Source organism: Microtus oregoni, unplaced genomic scaffold, assembly GCF_018167655.1.
Source record: "Microtus oregoni isolate MIOR12 unplaced genomic scaffold, Mior012 000005F_ref0000423, whole genome shotgun sequence".
Lineage (NCBI taxonomy): Eukaryota > Metazoa > Chordata > Mammalia > Rodentia > Cricetidae > Microtus > Microtus oregoni.
In genome coordinates this window covers 30238339-30255931 of record NW_024543064.1, presented here as the reverse complement: position 1 = coordinate 30255931, position 17593 = coordinate 30238339, and the positions used below count along the sequence as shown (strand labels likewise).

Sequence of the window (17593 nt, the reverse complement as noted above, 5' to 3'; positions counted from 1 at the left end):
TCCATAAAGAAATAATTTATTACTTAATCATGAAATGAGAAAAATAAATCTTAATTTTTCATAATGCTGAATTTATCATTTTGCATGTCAGAAGTAGTAGTAATCGATGTAGTGTTGATTTACGCTATTGGCAAAATCAAAAGTTGCCATTGTCATTATCAATTTCTTAAATTCGAGTCCTGAGAGTTTAAAGCTTATCATCACCAATTCAGAGCTGCCTTTGTCCACATGTCCTGTATCGTTCTTTAAACATCCTCTCGAAGAGAGTTTCTCTTGTGGATTTTATGGTGTCGGCTTAGTGACGAGTTATAGCTGAAGGACTTTCCACACTCACTACATTCGTAAGGCTTCTCTCCAGTGTGATGCCTCTGGTGTTTCTTAAAGGATGAGTCGTGCCTGTAGGCCTTCCCACAGCGGTTACACTCGTAGGCTTTCACTCCTGTGTGAACAGTCTTATGGTTGCTCAGGTGGATCCTCTGCCTGAAGGCTTTCCCACACTCCTTACACTTGTAGGGCCTCTCTCCAGTGTGGATGCGCTGGTGGTGTGTGAGGTACGCTCTATGACTGAAGGTCTTACAGCACGAGGTGCACGCGTAGGGCTTCTCCCCGGTGTGAATTCTTACGTGCTCACTAAGGTGCCTAATCTGTCGGAAAGTTTTCCCACATTCGCTGCAGCTGAAGGGTTTCTCTCCGGAATGCGTCCTCAAGTGTTGGACCAGGCTGATGTTCTGGCTGAAGGCTTTCTGACATTTATCACAGATGAACGGTTTCTCTCCAGTGTGAGTTCTGTGATGCTGGTTGAGCGATGAGCGATGGCGGAAGGCTTTGCCGCACTCCGCACACGCGAAGGGCTTCTCACCAGTGTGGATTCGCTGGTGGGTATTAAGGGATGCGCTCTGACTAAAGGCCCTTCCGCATTCCTTACATCGGAAGGGCTTCTCGCCAGTGTGAATTCTCATGTGCTCTGTAAGGTGAATGGGTTGTTTGAACATTTTTTCACATATATTACATCCATACACTCTGGCTCCTATGCAGCTCACTGGATCGCTAGTCGAATCTAACTTATCTTTGTTCCTCCGCCTAGCTGGGTTGTATTTATGGTGTTTCTGTTCTAAAATAACATTGGAACTCTCAAGGTTTTCCCCGAATTTATTCGCTTCTTGGTGTCCCTTTTTGTGGGTCAAAGTGGCTCGCCTCTCACCTTTCCTACAGGTTTCCTGGCGCCTTTTTAGTGTACCATCGTAGCTGGAGGCTTTTCTCAATGTTGGACGAATGGTATCAACCTCTATGAGCCTTTCCGTCATGACGCCATGACAGAACTTTAGGGCAATGTCATTCTCTGCAGCTGACACCTTGGTTTCTGGTTTCCTCGTCACATCTGAAGGACATGAAAGGAAAAAAAGGAATGTAAATAACTCCTCCATAAGATCAACCACCGGGGCTGGATCAACCACTGGGGTTGGATCAACCACTGGGGCTCAGGGGTTAAGAGCCTTGGCTGCTCTTCCAGAGGTCCTGCGTTCAATTCCCAGCAACCACATGGTGGCTCACAACCATCTGTGAGTGGATCAGATTCCTTCTGGTGAGCATGAAGACAGAACACTCATATACATGAAGTATAGGAGTAAATAAATATTAAAAAAAAAACCCAACCACCGTAAGTGTTACAGGATAGAGATTGAGACAACAGTACAGAAAGCAGCATAAGATTTTTACTGTATTTAGATATAGTTATGCAGCCTGGCCAGGCACCAATAAATGAAATTAGGAAATAGAGAAAGGGCTGTTCAGCTGGCAGTGCCTACGTAGTTTACATGAAACCATGGATCACTGCATGAAGTAGACGAGATGGTTTATGCCTGTAATCCCATCACTCGAGAAGTGGAGGCAGAAAGATCAGAAGTTCAAGACAAGCTTGAGATACGTGAGACCTTATCTCAGAGCTAAACAGTAAGTTACAACTAAACAGTGACTAGCCCCCACACACGGCCGGCCCAGGCCGCAGCACAGAGCCATCAGGTCCGAACACAGGATCGTAAACAAGAGCACTACGCTGCCATTAACTAAAAGTTGCAATTACTATGTTCTTGCATTTAGTTCTGTTCCTTATAGCTATTAATGTAGAAGCATTTCATTTATATTTTAATAAATAAAGCTTGCCTGAAGATCAGAGAGTAAAACAGCCCCATTGTCCAGCCTTAGAGACCAGGCAGTGGTAGCACACACCTTTAATCCCAGTAGCCACATTAGTTTGCCATAGAAACCAGGCAGTGCACGCCTTTAATCCCAGCACTAGAGAGGAATATAAAATGGGAGGGGACAGCTCTCAGTCTCAGTCTCGTTCTGAGATTCTTGGAGGCAGGATCGCCCTTTCAGACTGAGGTAGAGATAAGAGCCAGTGCCGGGCTGTTTTGCTTTTTAGGGTCTCCTGGTTGACTTATTTATTAAAATACAAATGAAATGCCACTACATATTAATATAGCTATAAAATATCATTCATGCCAAGTAAACTTATAAGAAACCCAGAATGGCTGCTGCTGCTATGTTTGAGATAAATATCCTTTAAAATTCTGACTAGTTGTTTCAGCTTTTAAATTTTATATTTAATATTTTTAGACTAAAAATAGAAGTGAGAAGACCAATTATAATAATTAGAATGCACAAGATACATGTATGAAACTGTCAAAACCCTGTCAACTAAAAAATGTTTTAAATCCTAGCTAGTTTTCTTACTTAGTAATCTATTACACCATTACTTAGTGTGACATGTTTATATTCATGGAAGGTATAATTTCCTGTAAGGTTTTTTTTTTATTTTTTTGTTTTATTTATTTATTTTTTAAAGATTTATTTATTTATTATGTATATAACATTTTGCTTCCATGTATACCTACACACCAGAAAAGGGCACCAGATCTCATTACAGATGGTTGTGAGCCATCATATGGTTGCTGGGAACTGAACTCACGACCTCTGGAAGAGCAATCAGTGCTCTTAACCACTAAGCCATCTCTCCAAGACAGGGTTTCTCTGTGTAGCCCTGGCTGTTCTGGAACTCACTCTGTAGACCCAGCTGGCCTCAAACTCACAAAGATACCCCTGCCTCTGCCTCCCTGAGTGCTGGGATTAAAGGCGTGTGCACCACAGAGACAGTAACAAAGTCTGAGTTTACCAGGCCCTTGGCTCTGGTCCTGGGTAGGAGGGAAATAATGGGGAGAAACCACCATGCACCCCACTCCACAGCTGAGGGAAGGGAAAGCCAGAATGAACTGTGAATTTGGAATTTTGCTATTTCGCTGAATTAAATAAATACTTGCTATTTATTTGGGGTTTTGTTTTTTTAAGACAAGGTCTCAAGTATCCCAGGCAGGCCTCACTCCTCCTATGTAAACAAATATGACCTTAGGGCCTGCCCCTCCTGCTGGTCCCTCTGGTGTTGCAATCATGTACTACAGTGGCTGGCTAATGCTTCTTTTTTAGAAGCCCTCTAGAAAGCCCCTTTTAAGAGCCCATCAAGAAACAGGCTAGAGCCAACAACCCTCACAGCAGCTTCCCTCTTCTTCTTGTTGCTGGCTTTGTGAGCCTGGCATCTCAGTTTCTGCCCCTCCCCACCCTGTGTTATTCTCACCATGATCAGTTGTGGATGATAAAATCCAGGAGTACGTAGAGGCAATTATTATTTACAACAGGGTAAAACAAAGTGGCTACTGAATATTAATTCAGAGTATCAAGCAGGGTGTGATGGCTCTTGCCTGTTCAGCAAGCTGAGGCAGGAGGATCACCTTGAGTTTGAGGCCAGACTAGGCTACATAGCAATAATATCCTGTTTCGGGGCTGGAGAGATGGCTCAGAGGTTAAGGGCACTGATTGCTCTTCCTGAGGTCCTGAGTTCAATTCCCAGCAACCACATGGTGGCTCACAACCATCTGTAATGAGATCTGGTGCCCTCTCTGGTGAGTAGGCATATATGAAGACAGAACACTGTATACATAATAAATAAAAATATTTAAAAAAAAATATCCTGTTTCAAAATGCCAAAACCAATGAATAGAAGTTTTAGAAACTTCAAAAGTACAGTTACTACTTAGCGGCAATAAACAAAATATAATTCTAAAATACATCATCTATAGTAGCAAGTCAGGATCTCACGATAAATCTGACACAGGATATATAATAGGTATAAGACCTTTATGGAGAAAATGCTGAGCCTTTTTAATTTCTGAGGCAGAGTCTTATGTAAACCAGGCTGGCTTTGAATTCCTGACCCTTCTACCAGTACCTCCTAAATTCCACCCTGGAGGTTACACTATGCTGCGGTCAATAGATACATGGACATATCTGTCTGCATGCATAGGCAAGTAATCCTCTTGGAAAGTTGGCGGAGGCAGTGCTGCTGGGTCACGGGGTAGACGCTCCTCATCTGACTGGAGCACACCTGCCTTTCAATGCTTTACTCTTTTCCGGTCAGCTTGAGAGTTCTCAGAACTCAGCATTTTTGCCAACATCTGGACATTACTGTATCATTTATTTAACTTTCCTGATTATTTGTAAGAGAAAGGTTTTTAATTATTTAAATTACATGTTTGTGTGTGCACACTGGCATACACATATCACACGCACATGTGGACAGAGGTCAGAGTTCAGCTTTCAGGAAGTCAGGTCTCTCACATTGTAGGTCCCAGGGGTCACATTCAGGGCTTTAGTGGTGGCAGCAATGACCTTTACCTGCCGAGCTCTCTTGCAGACTTTTTATAAAGTTGTTATGAGGAAAATTATATACAAGAGTTAAAAGGAGAATCAAAACTGAAGTTGAGATTATAAAATAATAGTGGGAAAAAGAAACAAAAGCAAAAGAGAAAAAGCTTTGTGGAATGTAGTGGGCACTTAAGAGATAGCAAACGTCTCTAAGGCATCTCATGTCAGCCGCCTCCTGGCTCTGTGAGGGGGAGTGGACTCAACTCTAACGAAGACAAGACTCTCTCCCTCCAGTCTTAGAACAGAGAGGAGCAATGGCGAAGGGGTAAGTGAAACCCTGTGCAGGTCCTGCCAGTGCCCCAGCCTTCTCCACAGCCTGGGAACACCCTGCACTCCGGCCTACCAACCCACAGGGCTCATCTACTCTGGTCTCACCGAAAATGGGGTCCTCTGGGTCTTGACTCTCTGCCACCCATGGTTCTTCTCCTTTCTCCAGCTGGGAGATCACACTCGGTTTGGAAAGTTGATACCCTGCTCAGAGTTAAAGAAGAATTAGGAACGCTGATGCTGCTGTGTAAGAACCGCCCCAGAGTCTGGGTCCAGCTGCTGGTATTCGGGGTTCTGATAGCCAACAGGGTCACAGCTTTCTTTCCTAGCTCTGTGAAATAAAGTTTGTCCCTTGAGGAAGTCATCAGATTTGCCCCGGCATGGTCTGCAGAGGAACCAGAAATCTCTAATACAGAACCCACAGCCAAAACCCAGTGAACCCAAGGTATCTACGGTTTAGCAACAATGGCCCTCTCAAAATGGGCAGGTCTGTGGAGGACAGCTGGCATGATGGTTAATTTTTAATTGTCAATTTGACACAACCTTTAGTCACCTGGAAAGATTCTTTTTTTAATATATGTAATTTTACTTTTTTAAAATTGATCCTTTGTGGATTTCCTGAGAAGATCCCTAGCTGAAGAACTGTTTAGATCAAGTTGGTGTGGAAAGCTGTCTCAATTAATGAGAGAAGAGCTCAATCCACTGTGGCAGGCTCTGGACTTAGAGTACGGAACGCCAGCTGAGAGCAAGCAAGCAAACGAAGGTGAATTCTAGCCTTTGCTCTTTACTGTAGATGTGATGCTTAGTTCTTGCCTCAACTTCCCCAAAATAATGGACTAGATCTAAAATCATGAGACAAATAAGCCGTTTCTTTCCTGAGCTGCTTTTTGTGGGGAATTTTCTCCCAGCAACAGAAATGAGCAGGAACGGCTGCTCGGCCCTTACCCACTGACACCAGGTTCCTGTAGTTCTCCAGCATCACCTCCCGATACAGAGCCCTGCACGCAGGAGCCAGCTGCCTCCACTCCTCCCGGGAGAAGTCCACAGCTACGTCCTTGAAAGTCAACAGTTCCTAGAATAGCAAAGAGTCAGTGTGAGTGGGTCCACCCCAGTCAAAGCCTACGGGACTCTGGCAGTAGTCTAAGTTCAGAGAGATTCCACACCAGTTTCTCCAGGACTAGCCACTGGCCTGTCTAGAGATTTTTGAGAGCTGCTATAACTAACTAAGTAGATAAGGCCAAAACAAACAAACAAACAAACAATAAACACATGAAAAAGAGAGGCAGTGAGAGTCGAGGCGCTCTTCTCTTTGGGGTGCTGCGGAAGCAGTGGAGGTACTGTCGGCTGCAGGCACTGACTCGTGTGGAAATCTGAGGGAAGAGTATAATCAAGAATGTTCAAAAGGCCTCAGACTGAGAACAGGAACAGCATGGATGGAGGCAGCTTTGGAGCAAGGGAGAGGGGAAGGAGATGGCGCACAGAGGCGGACAGGGCAGGGCAGGGGTTGTTCTCGCCTTAGCGCTCACTGTCCATAATACTTGCACGTTCTTGAAAACAGTTTAAACTTGCATACACAGCATTAGGTTTTGTTGTGATATCTTATTTATTTATTTATTGGTTTTTCGAGACAGGGTCTCTCTGTGTAACAGCCTTGGTTCTCTTGGATCTCACTCTGTAGACCAGGCTGGCCTCGAACTCACAGAGATCCACCTGCCTCTGCCTCCCAAGTGTTAGGATTAAAGGCGTGCGCCAGCACTGCTCCGGCTTGTTGTGGAATTTTAAAGAAAATCTGTTTGTGGTGATTCTACAACCGTCTTTTCCCTCACGCCCCGGAAGCCCACTTGTGCCCTCCGCGCCCACCCACAGCCTGCTTCCCACTTTCCGGTCGTCTCTGTGTCACTGCCCCTCCCATTTCAATACCTCTTTGTCCCGCTCACCTCCTTACTACCTTCCACACTTCCCCCACCTATACAGAAACACGTGAACACTGTAAGTTAGAACCCACACACGAGAGACATGTGTTTGTCTGTTTGAGTCTGGGTCCGCTGACTTTACACAATGCCCAGACCCATCCACTTTCCTCCAGTGTCATGACTTCATTTTTCTCTGCAGCTTCCCGAAGTCCTCTGTGTGCACATCACAGTTACATCACCCATTCACAGGCTGAGGGGCATCTAGGCTGGCTCCGTTTTCTTGCTACTGTGAGAAGTACAGCAACACGCATGGACGTGCAGGTGTCTTTGTGGTAGGATACAGTCCTCTGGGTGTGTGCCCAGGAGTGGTATGATACAGTCATATGGAAACCTTATTCTAATGGTTTGAGAAACCTCCATACTGGCTTCCGGAATGACTGTCCTTGTTGACAGCGCACAGGCAGTGAGTCAGGGCTCCGTTTCCCTACACCCTCAACCAGCATCTGTCACCTCTTGATGCCAGCCATTCGGACTGTGGGGAGATGGAATCTCAAAGTCACCTGTTTGTTTCTGTTTTTTTGAGATTTACTTATGTCTATAAGTCTTTTTTTTTATTTTTTAGAAATATTTATTTATTTATTATATATACAATATTCTGTCTGTGTGTATGTCTGCAGGCCAGAAGAGGGCACCAGATCTCATTACAGATGGTTGTGAGCCACCATGTGGTTGCTGGGAATTCAACTCAGGACCTCTGGAAGAGCAGGCAATGCTCTTAACCGCTGAGCCATCTCTCCAGCCCCTGTCTATAAGTCTTTTGCCAACATGTATGTATGTGTACCATGTGTGTGCCTGGTGCACTAGGAGGTTGAAAGAGCGCATTGGATCCCAGGATCTGCATTGGATCTGCAGTTACGATGATTAGGTGCCACTGTGTGGTGCTAGGAACTACACCTAGGTCTCTTGTAGCAAATGTCACTGTCACTTACGGAAGACTGGACTGACAAAAACAAGGTCCGGGAGGCTGGGTTACAAGAATGCAACACCACTGTACTTTTATTTTATTTTATTTTATTTTATTTTTTTATTTTTTTTTTTGGCTCCCCGTCGGGGACCACTGTACTTTTAAAAAGTAAAAAAAAAAATAAAAAATTCTAAGGCAAAAATGGAGCAAAGAAAAAGTATTCAATCCAAAAGAAGGCAGCAGAAGATGAACAAACAGGACAAAGGACAAAATACACACAGAAGCAACCACATCAAGGGCCAACTGTATAGGTGAATAAACAAGCAGGTGCGGGTTACGACGGTCACACTGTAGACAGAGCTTAAAGTAAGCAAGATGGGAAAGTGGCTCAGTGTGAACAACAGCAGAAAAGCCCGAGAACCAAGTTAATCAAAGCAGACTGCAGGTGAAGGCACACGGCTAGACTTCAAAACAGTGATTCTCAACGCAAGGGTCACGTATCAGACATCTCGTCTATCAGGCAACACAATTCAATTCATAACAATACAGTTCATAACAGTAGCAGAATTACGGTATGAAGTAGTAACAAAAATAACCTTAGGGTTGGGGGCCAGCACAGTGTGAGGAAGTGTATTAAAGAGTCGCAGCGTTTGGGATGGTTGAGAGCCACTGGGTTAGAAAGAAGGGCACGGCAGACAAGACTGAGTAGGTTTGGGCTGGGATGGCTGTAAATCAGAGGGCAATCACCTAATGCTAAGATCTATTTAAGGAGACAATCCAAGGCCAGGCATGGTTATGCATACCGTTAATCCTAGCACTCAGTCAGGAGGCAGAGGCAGGCAGTCTCTGTGAGTTTGAGGCCAGCATGGTCTACATAGTGAGTTCTAGGACAGCCAGGGCTATGTAGAGAGACCCTGCCTCAAAATACAACAACAAAAAAGACAGTCCAAAGTGTTTGTTTCTGATTGGAGAAACTTCAAATGAAGCAAAACTGGTTTCCTCAAGCCCAAACTTCAATAGCACCTATTTTATTCCAAATACTGTTAATCAATAACAAACAAAACTGTCACAACGAAAGAGACAGACAGAGAGACGGACAAAAAACTCTGGATGACAGACTTCCTATCTTCTGTCAGCAACTGGTGGGCCAGTAAACAACAATGTATCCAGGAGGGGCTGGATGATGCTTGGCTGATGAAATATTCAAAGCCCTGGTTCAACCCCCACATCTGTATAAACTGAGCAACAGCACACGCTATAACCTCAGGGCTTGGGAGGTGGAGGCTACAGTGTCAGAAATAAAGGCCATCCTTGGATGCATAGAGAATTCCACATAGTGAGTTTAAGGCCAGCGTGGGCTACATGGACCCTGTCTCAAAAAGAAAACTAAAAACATGAAGGGCATAGGTTTGAATCATATTATACATGGTTTAAGTTAATGCTTCACAACTACAAAATTCACTTTTAAAACTTAAATAAACTTTAAGTAATAAAGGGTAGTGGTGGCGCACGCCTTTAATCTCAGCACTCGAGAGGCAGAGGCAGGTGGATCTCTGTGAGTTCGAGGCCAGCCTGGTCTACAAGACAGGCTCCAAAGCTACAGAGAAAACCTGTCAAGAAAAAAAAAATAAACTTTTAAAAACACCTGTAAAGGCCTAAGTCACAAAACAATCCCACAAATGCAGTGGTAAGAAAGATGATGTAAATGTCATGTGCTCTCCTCAGGAGTGGAGCTGAGCACTGGTTGGAAAGGGGCTCAGGGAGACTGCCGGGGACAAGAGCATGTTCTATTCATTAGCTGGCTTTCACAGGACATGAATGTCAAAATCAGAGCACTTTTTAACATCTTTGATTTTATTAGTTAAAGGTTTGTTTTATAGGGTGTGTGTGAATGTTTTGCGTGAATGCACCACATGTGTACAGTGTCTGCAGAAGCCAGAAGAGGACCCTGGAAACGGAGCTACAGACAGCTGTCATCTATGCTACAGGTGCTAGGAATCCAACCCAGGTCCTGTGCAAAAGCAGCAAGAGAGCTGAGCCACCTCTCCAGCTCTTGTTTGTCTATTTGTCTGTTTGCTTTAGATATGGTCCTGCTATGTAGCCAAGGCTGCTTCCAAACTTGAGGTAACCCTCTTGCCTCAGCCTCCTAAGTACTGAGGTGACAGAAGTGAGCCAGCAGGTCTCCCTGAATCACACAATACATCAGTGAGCCAGCATGCCCCCCTGAATCACAATACATCAGTGAGCCAGCATGCCCCCCTGAATCACAATACACCAGTGAGCTAGCATGCACCCCCAATCACGCATACATCAGTGAGCCAGCATGCCCCCCTGAATCACACATACATCTGTGTTTTCTTACAGGTCACTTGTACTTCAGTTTTAAAGATTTTATTTATTTATTATGTATACAGTGTACTGACTGCATGTATACCTACACACCAGAAGGGAGCACCAGATCTCATCATAGATGGTTGTGAGCCACCATATGGTTGCTGGGAATTGAACTCATGACCTCTAGAAGAGCAGCCGGTCAGAGTTGATGAGGTTTGAGTGAATGGCTCTCAACCTCTGAGCCACCTCTCCAGCCTCTTGCACTTCAGATTTTAATGAAAATGCAGTCCTTTCCCGGTGCTGAGAATCTAGGCTGTTAGGTCCTTTCACTACACTTATTATTTATATACTAGGGGAGTGCCACAGAATGCTAGTAGAGGCTAAACGACACTTTTCGGAAGTTGGCGCTCACCTTCCACCATGTGGATACTTGGGATTAAACTCAGATTATCAGGTTTTACACCAAGCGCCCAACCTTGAGCAGCCATCTTGTAGGCCCATGGACAATGCAATCTTTGATAAACGTAGAGAAGAGATTCCAAGTATGGGCAACATAAAGCTAAGCTAACGCTAAGCGACTGGAGCGTTAGCGCCCTCTTCAGGACACCATAATGAGCCGTGATGTTTCTCAATCTGAGAACCAAGGAACAGGCAGGTAAGCTGCTCAGCTGAGGAAACTGAAGCTGTAAAAAGCTAATTTTTTAATTGCCCTAGACCACTGAAGACGACAGAACAAGCCCGAACCACTGAATTTTGCATGTCCTATTATTTTCCCTCACAGAATTTGTTTCCAATAAATTCTCTTTAAAAACAAAAAAAAAGATACTATTAATTTTGTTTTGTTTTGATGAAACAGGGTTTCTCTGTGTAACCCCGGCTGTTCTAGAACTTGCTCTGTAGACCAGACTGGCCTCAAACTCAGTGATCCACCTGCCTCTAAAAGGTGTGTGCCACCGTGTCCAGCTTACAGGCAATTTTGAGGTGCCCAACATGTATGTTAGGACCAAACTCAGGTCCCCTGCAAGAGCAGTTCATGCTCTTAATCACTGAGCCATCTCTCTAGGCCTCTGATAATCTACCAGCAAATATTTCTGTTTTTTTTTTTAAGATTTATTTCTCTACTGTATGTGTATGTGTGTGCGCACGCACCTGAGTGTACATGCAGGTGCCCATGAGGCCAGAGGTGTTATATCCTCCTGGAGTTGAAGTTATAGGAGGTTATGAGCTACCTGATGTGGGTGCTGGGAATCAACCTGGGTCTTCTGCAGGAGCAGCCAATGCTCTTAACCACTGAGCTATCTCTCCAGCCCCTGTTAAGTATTTCTTTGTTCTAACTCTAGAATTTCCTTCTGTCTCAACCAAATTTCTGTCAGGCAGAGATGACCTACTTCTGACACAATTCCCCAAATGGTTCTGGATTCTCTTGTTTCCTGTCCACCTGTGAAAGGTGTGGGCTGTGTGGCCTGGCTGGGCTTTTTCTCCATCTCCTGTGACTGTTTTTAACGTTATACCAACAACCACAGTCATGGACACAGATCACTAAGACTCTTAGAACGTAATTCTCACTTACATGTTTGATGGTGGTTATTTTTGTTAGAAACTGCATTTCTAATCTGCTGTGTATGTGTGTGTGTAGTATATGTGCACATGTGCAGGTGCGTGTACCTGTGTATGTATGTGTGTGCACATGTGCAGGTGTGTGTACCTATGTATGTGTGTGTGTGCACATGTGCAGATGTGTGTACCTGTGTATGTATGTGTGTGTGTACACATGTGCAGGTGTGTGTACCTGTGTATATGTGTGTGTGTGTAGTATATGTGCACATGTGCAGGTGTGTGTACCTGTGTATGTGTGTGTGTGCACATGTGCAGGTGTGTGTACCTGTGTGTGTGTGCACATGTGCAGGTGTGTGTACCTGTGTGTGTGTGCACATGTGCAGGTGTATGTACCTGTGTATGTATGTGTGTGTGTGTGTACACATGTGCAGGTGCGTGTACCTGTGTTTGCAGACGTGAAACATAAGAAGGGCAGGGTTGGGTGTCCTCCTCTATTACCTCCACCTTATTCCACTGGGGCAGGGCTTCTCTCGGAACCTCAAGCTTGTGTTTCTTCAGCTAGGCTAGCAAACAGCAAGCCCCAGCGTCCTCTTATCTCCACCCCCCCATAGCACTGGGGTTACAAGCACACCCAGATTGTTATGCTGAGGCTGAGATCTGAACTCAGATCTTCACCACTGTGCAGCAAGCACTTCTTATCCATCGAGTCCTCTCTCCAATGCTTTATTTTACCAATGCTTATCTTAGATGCCAAGTGACTCTGTCAGTTTGGAGCTGGGACAGAACTGTTTACTTTCCATCCTGAAACCAGGACTGTGTTAATTCCAGATGAAGTCACTATCTGCTGCCACAGAAGCCTATTTTTTTAAAAAAATTTTCATTCATTCATTCATTATTTATTTTTGATTTTTCGACAGGGTTTCTCTGTATAACAGCCTTGGCTGTCCTGGAACTCACTCTGTAGACCAGTGTGGCCTCGAGCTCACAGAGATCCACCTGTCCCTACCTCCTGAGTGCTGGGATTAAAAGGCGTGCGCCACCACCGCCCAGCGAAAGCCTAATTTTTGTATGTAAGTAACTTGACTGGAACTCCTCAGATAGATAGTCTCAACTGCTTCTATTTTCTCAAAAGGGCAGTTTACATCCCTAAAAACTAAGAAGGAACATCAAGAAAATGAGAGGAAACGCCAACATACCTGGGGCTCTGCTGCAAGGATGCCAGGGGTCACCCCATCTGATGAACCTTCTCGTTGGCTCCCATCAGGATCATGGGGTTTCGGAGCTGTAGAAGGAGAAAACCCGTGAGGTGTGTACCTTCCCAGATCACCAAATAGAAAACCTGCCCCCAGCTCCACTAGCAGGGTCTCCTTCCCCACACACTCACAATGGGGCTTTGGCAGGCCTGGAACTCAGGAAACCTGCCTGCCTCTGCCTCTGCCTCCTGAACACTGGAACTTTGCTTTCCATACCACACTGGGTTTGCTCTCTTTTCAGACAGGGTCTCACTGGGGCTGTCACTCAGGGTGGCCTCAGCTGCACACTCGGCACCACCTTCCTACCCTTTGATTAGGCTGAACATTCCCCGCTCTACAGTTCACTCTGACTCACTCCTTAAGGTACAAATATTTCTACCCTTTCTCCAATTTAGAAAAATTAAGACACTCTTAGATCTCACTCAGTGGTACCTGCCTTGGGGAAATGTCTTCGTACAGGCAATCAGAGGACAGCTTCCTGCCCATTGTATGCCAAAGAACTCTTTTAAAGCTACCTGCTATTATTTTTATCTCTGTTGTCGGGAGCCACACCATGCCGGGCTGCAGGTGTCACGGGCTGCCATTGCGTTCGGCTGCCGTATGTCGTGGGCCACCTTCTGAGGTGACTACTGCCACAACCCTAGCCATGGCAGTCCAAACGTCCCAGGGTAAGGGTGTGAGGATTAGAGCTCAAACTCTCTGCCCTTCAGACAAGGTGGAACAGGCGCACGTTTTTGGGTCTCCACACTCTACGTGTCCATCTCATCAATTGATAATAAGCAATTATTCATTCCAGGAATGGCGGCACACACCTCTAATCCCTGCACTCAGGAGGTAGAAGCAGGGGGGTAATGAGTTCAAGACCAGCCTCTGTTACACAGCAAACTGAAGGCCAGGCTGGGGACAGTACGGAAAAAAAAAATTTTTCTTCTTTTTTTCTTTTTTATCTGTCAAAATGCTTAGCCAACGACCCTCAGCTAGGGCATTTAAAAAAACAAAAAGAAAAACAAAACATAAAACAAAACCCAATCAAACAAAACACTTGGCTAAACACAAAGCATCATGGGTAGGAATGAAGAACTCACACAAAACATCTACTCGGCTTCCCAACTAACTACTTTGGAACAGACTAAGACTTGGGCATGTCTTACAGGAACTGACAATGCAGTAAGAGGAGGGCGGTCAGGCATCTCGCTCCTGCCACTCAGAGAAAGAAGATGACAAAAAGATTGGTAATTGTCAAGAGACAGAAATCTTTAATAAATACATAAATTAAAAAAAATATTGATGAGGGCTAAGATGACCAGGAGCTTGGCAGAAAACCTGAGACTCAGAGACCTTTTCTTCTCCATTTCTGAGTTAGATTCCCCCGACCTCAGGAACCTGGCTGGGGTGGGGGTTGATGGTGGGGAGGCCCTGTGGCCCGGCTAAAAGTCACGAGGAATTAGAGGTGGGAGCCCAGCGTTTCCTTCACAGATATCCCCTGGCTCTCAAACCAAGCACAAGCCCCACACAGACCTTATTGGTCCCCAATGGACCACCCCTTCTCCCACCCTCATCAATCTGTTCTCACCTTCTCCTTCACGCATTTTCGTCACATCCGCCCACAGCAACGGCCCCTCCTTGGCCTTCTCTAGATGGTTCAATTTCACCCAGCTGCTGGCCTCCGAGGGCAGGGTAATCAGGAGCTGCTGAGGCATGGTGGTGTCCACCTCACTGAGGGTGGCAGCTTCAGGTGGGGAAATTGCAGGAACTTTTGGTGACAGGCTTCCCAGTTGTCTGGACCTCCTCAGATCATAAGCTCCCAGCCACCAAAGTTTGTTGATACCCTGCAACATCAGACAATGCAGTGACCTGAAGAACTCTGGAAACAGTGTTTCTGGTGTTTCTTCAAAAGGCCTGTACTCCCTCCCCTTCACCCATCCCCCTTCCCAGTCTCTCTCTTCCTTGTTTTCTTTCTTTCCACCCCCGCCCCCCTCAGACAGGGTTTCTTTGCATAGCTCTGGCTGTCCTGGAACTCATTCTGTAGACCAGGTTGTCTTCCAACTCAGGGAGATCCACCTGCCTCTGCCTCCTGAGTGCTGGGATTAAAGATGCATGCCACCATGCCTGGCTGTACTTAAAAAAAAAAAAAAAAAGAACAACAACAAAAAAAAAACTTTTGGACCTGGAGAGATGGCTCAGTGGTTAAGAGCATGCCTGCTCTTCCAAAGGTCCTGAGTTCAATTCCCAGCAACCACATGGTGGCTCACAACCATCTGTAATGAGATCTGATGCCCTCTTCTGGCCTGCAGGCATACATGCAGAGGAACACTGTACACATTAAATAAATTAAAAAAAAAAACTTTTATGTATTCATTTATTTGTCTGTGTGTTTGTGCTACGGTGCCCACGTGGAGGCCACAGGACAACTTCTAAGAGTCCATTCTCTCCTTCCACCACCACGTGGTCACAGGGATTGGACCCAGGTTATAAACCTGGCAGGTGCCCTTGCCTACAGAGCCATCGCACTTATCTGCTTTGTATGCTTAGGGAACAAAAGGCAAGAAAGGCGAGATCCAGTCTGGCCTCGTGGCTGGTGGTGGCTCCTGTCTTTAATTCCTGCACTCTGTGAGTTTGAGGCCATCCTGGTCTACAGACTGAGTTCCAGGACAGCGAGGGCTGTTACACAGAGAAACCCTGTTTTGAAACCCACCCCCCCCCAAAAAAATGATCTAGAGTACCCATCATATAGCCAAAAGTCCAGAACTGTATCTATAACTGCAAAAATGCCCTAAGATTTGGCCTCGATGCTAAAGTAACAGTGCCCTGGATATAGATGTACCCTTCAACTCCAAACACACAAATACAAAAAGACGAGCATCCAAAAATGTACAAATGTCCATGCGCCCTTGCCTGACTTCCCGCCTCATAAGCTGCACGCTCCTTCTGCCTATCTGGAGTCGAGAAAGAATCCTCGACGTCAGAACCCTGAGACTTGTACATAGAGCTCTAAAGCATGTCAAATCTTAAGCTCGGTTTCCCCTCTATAAAATGTGGTTGATAACTGCACTACACAGGGATGCAGTGTTGAGACAATGTTAGGCCTAGAGCAAACTCTAAGTTAATAATTAAAACCTTTTAATTTTAAAGCTGTACAATAGTATTATCTTAAATTAAAAAAAAATTATATGTGGGGGCTGGAGAGATGGCTCAGAGGTTAAGAGCACTGACTGCTCTTCCAGGGGTCCTGAGTTCAATTCCCAGCATGGTGGCTCACAACCATCTGTAATGAGATCTGGCGCCCTCTTCTGACCTGCAGACATACATGGAGGCTGAACACTGTGTACATAATAAATAAATAATTTTTTTAAAAAAATTATATGTGCTCATTTATGGTGGGGTGGAGGTAACATGACAACTTTTTTCTTTTTGGTTTCTCGAGACAGGGTTTCTCTGTAGCTTTGGAGCCTGTCCTGGCACTTGCTCTACAGACCTGGCAGGACTCGAACCTCCCGACTGCTGGGATTAAAGGCGTGAGCCACCACCGCCCAGCTAACATGACAACTTTTGAGAGGCGGTTCTTCCACCAGGATCGATCTCTGGGCATCGGACTTGGCTGCAAACGTCTTTACCGGCTGAACTATTTTTGCCAGCCCCATGGCATCATCTTTTAAAGTTTTTTTTTTTTAAATTAGAAATCTGAACCCAAAAGTTCAGCTTGAGTATCTCAGCTGATAAAAAAAATCCACATAGCTGCATTTTGGCATGAGCAAGCGGCAGGCAACAGACATCACCACGCACCCAAGACGCCCAGCAGCTGAAGTGAATTCTCGTTTCAGAAATAATTAAACCTCACAGAGTGGTACGAGCTCCCACGGTATTGGAGAAAATACAGTATGTCAAGTACATCCAGAGCCACTGCAGAACTGACCGTAGCAGCAAGTTTGGAAACAACCCAACTGCATCATCTGCATCGCTCATTCACCGCTAAACACTTGCGAATAACAGGGACCAGGTCCAGGGGATCTGAGAGCCCACAAGCAACTTCCCCGCATCCACCCCGGAGGGCAGCTCTTTGAAGTCTGGGGGAGTGGGGGAAAAGGTGAATGACTGAGTATCCAGAGACTGGAGCTGGTGGAAATAGCCCCGAATATGTAAAAAGTCTCGTTACTAAGTGCAGAAACTTTCGGCTGTTCCTTCCGAAGCAGCTGACAATCACAGAAGCTTGCCGAACCCATCCTCCGAGCCAGCTACCCCGACCAGCTCTCCGCCCCGCAGCGGGGCTGTCTACTCACCGGAGGACTTCTGCTGCAGCCCCGGGCGGCGCGGGGATCCGTTCCCGCCGGCCTTCCACGCTCACACCGCGGCGCCCGGCGGGCACCGAGGCACCGTCGGCCTCGGGAACTGGAGACCGGCTTCTCCCGCTTCTCCCCCCCCTGCACCCGGGAGCGAGGCTCGGCGCGGACCGGCGCCCTACCCGAGCATCTCCTGCCCCAGCCGAGGAGCCCGGCGCCGGCTGCGGTTCAGATGCCACAGCGCGACTACCTCACCCCGCCCCTTAGGCCCGG

The 17593-nt window shown here is 45.9% G+C and overlaps 1 protein-coding gene across 3 annotated transcripts; it reads right to left on the bottom strand.

Annotated features, from left to right (window-relative positions):
* Nucleotides 1-17593, bottom strand: LOC121448542 (zinc finger protein 69 homolog). 3 transcript variants are annotated; one of them, XM_041652634.1, is made up of 7 exons: nucleotides 17321-17593; nucleotides 14617-14872; nucleotides 12987-13072; nucleotides 5968-6094; nucleotides 5131-5226; nucleotides 1202-1378; nucleotides 1-964 (listed from the first exon to the last, which is right to left on the bottom strand). In XM_041652634.1, exons 2-7 carry the CDS (start codon nucleotides 14741-14743, stop codon nucleotides 246-248), a joined length of 1332 nt encoding a protein of 443 aa, XP_041508568.1. In that variant the 5' UTR covers nucleotides 14744-14872; nucleotides 17321-17593; the 3' UTR covers nucleotides 1-245. The 3 variants fall into 3 exon arrangements, with proteins under 3 accessions (XP_041508568.1, XP_041508566.1, XP_041508567.1); XM_041652632.1 differs by having other exon boundaries at nucleotides 1-1378; XM_041652633.1 differs by lacking the exon at nucleotides 5131-5226 and having other exon boundaries at nucleotides 1-1378.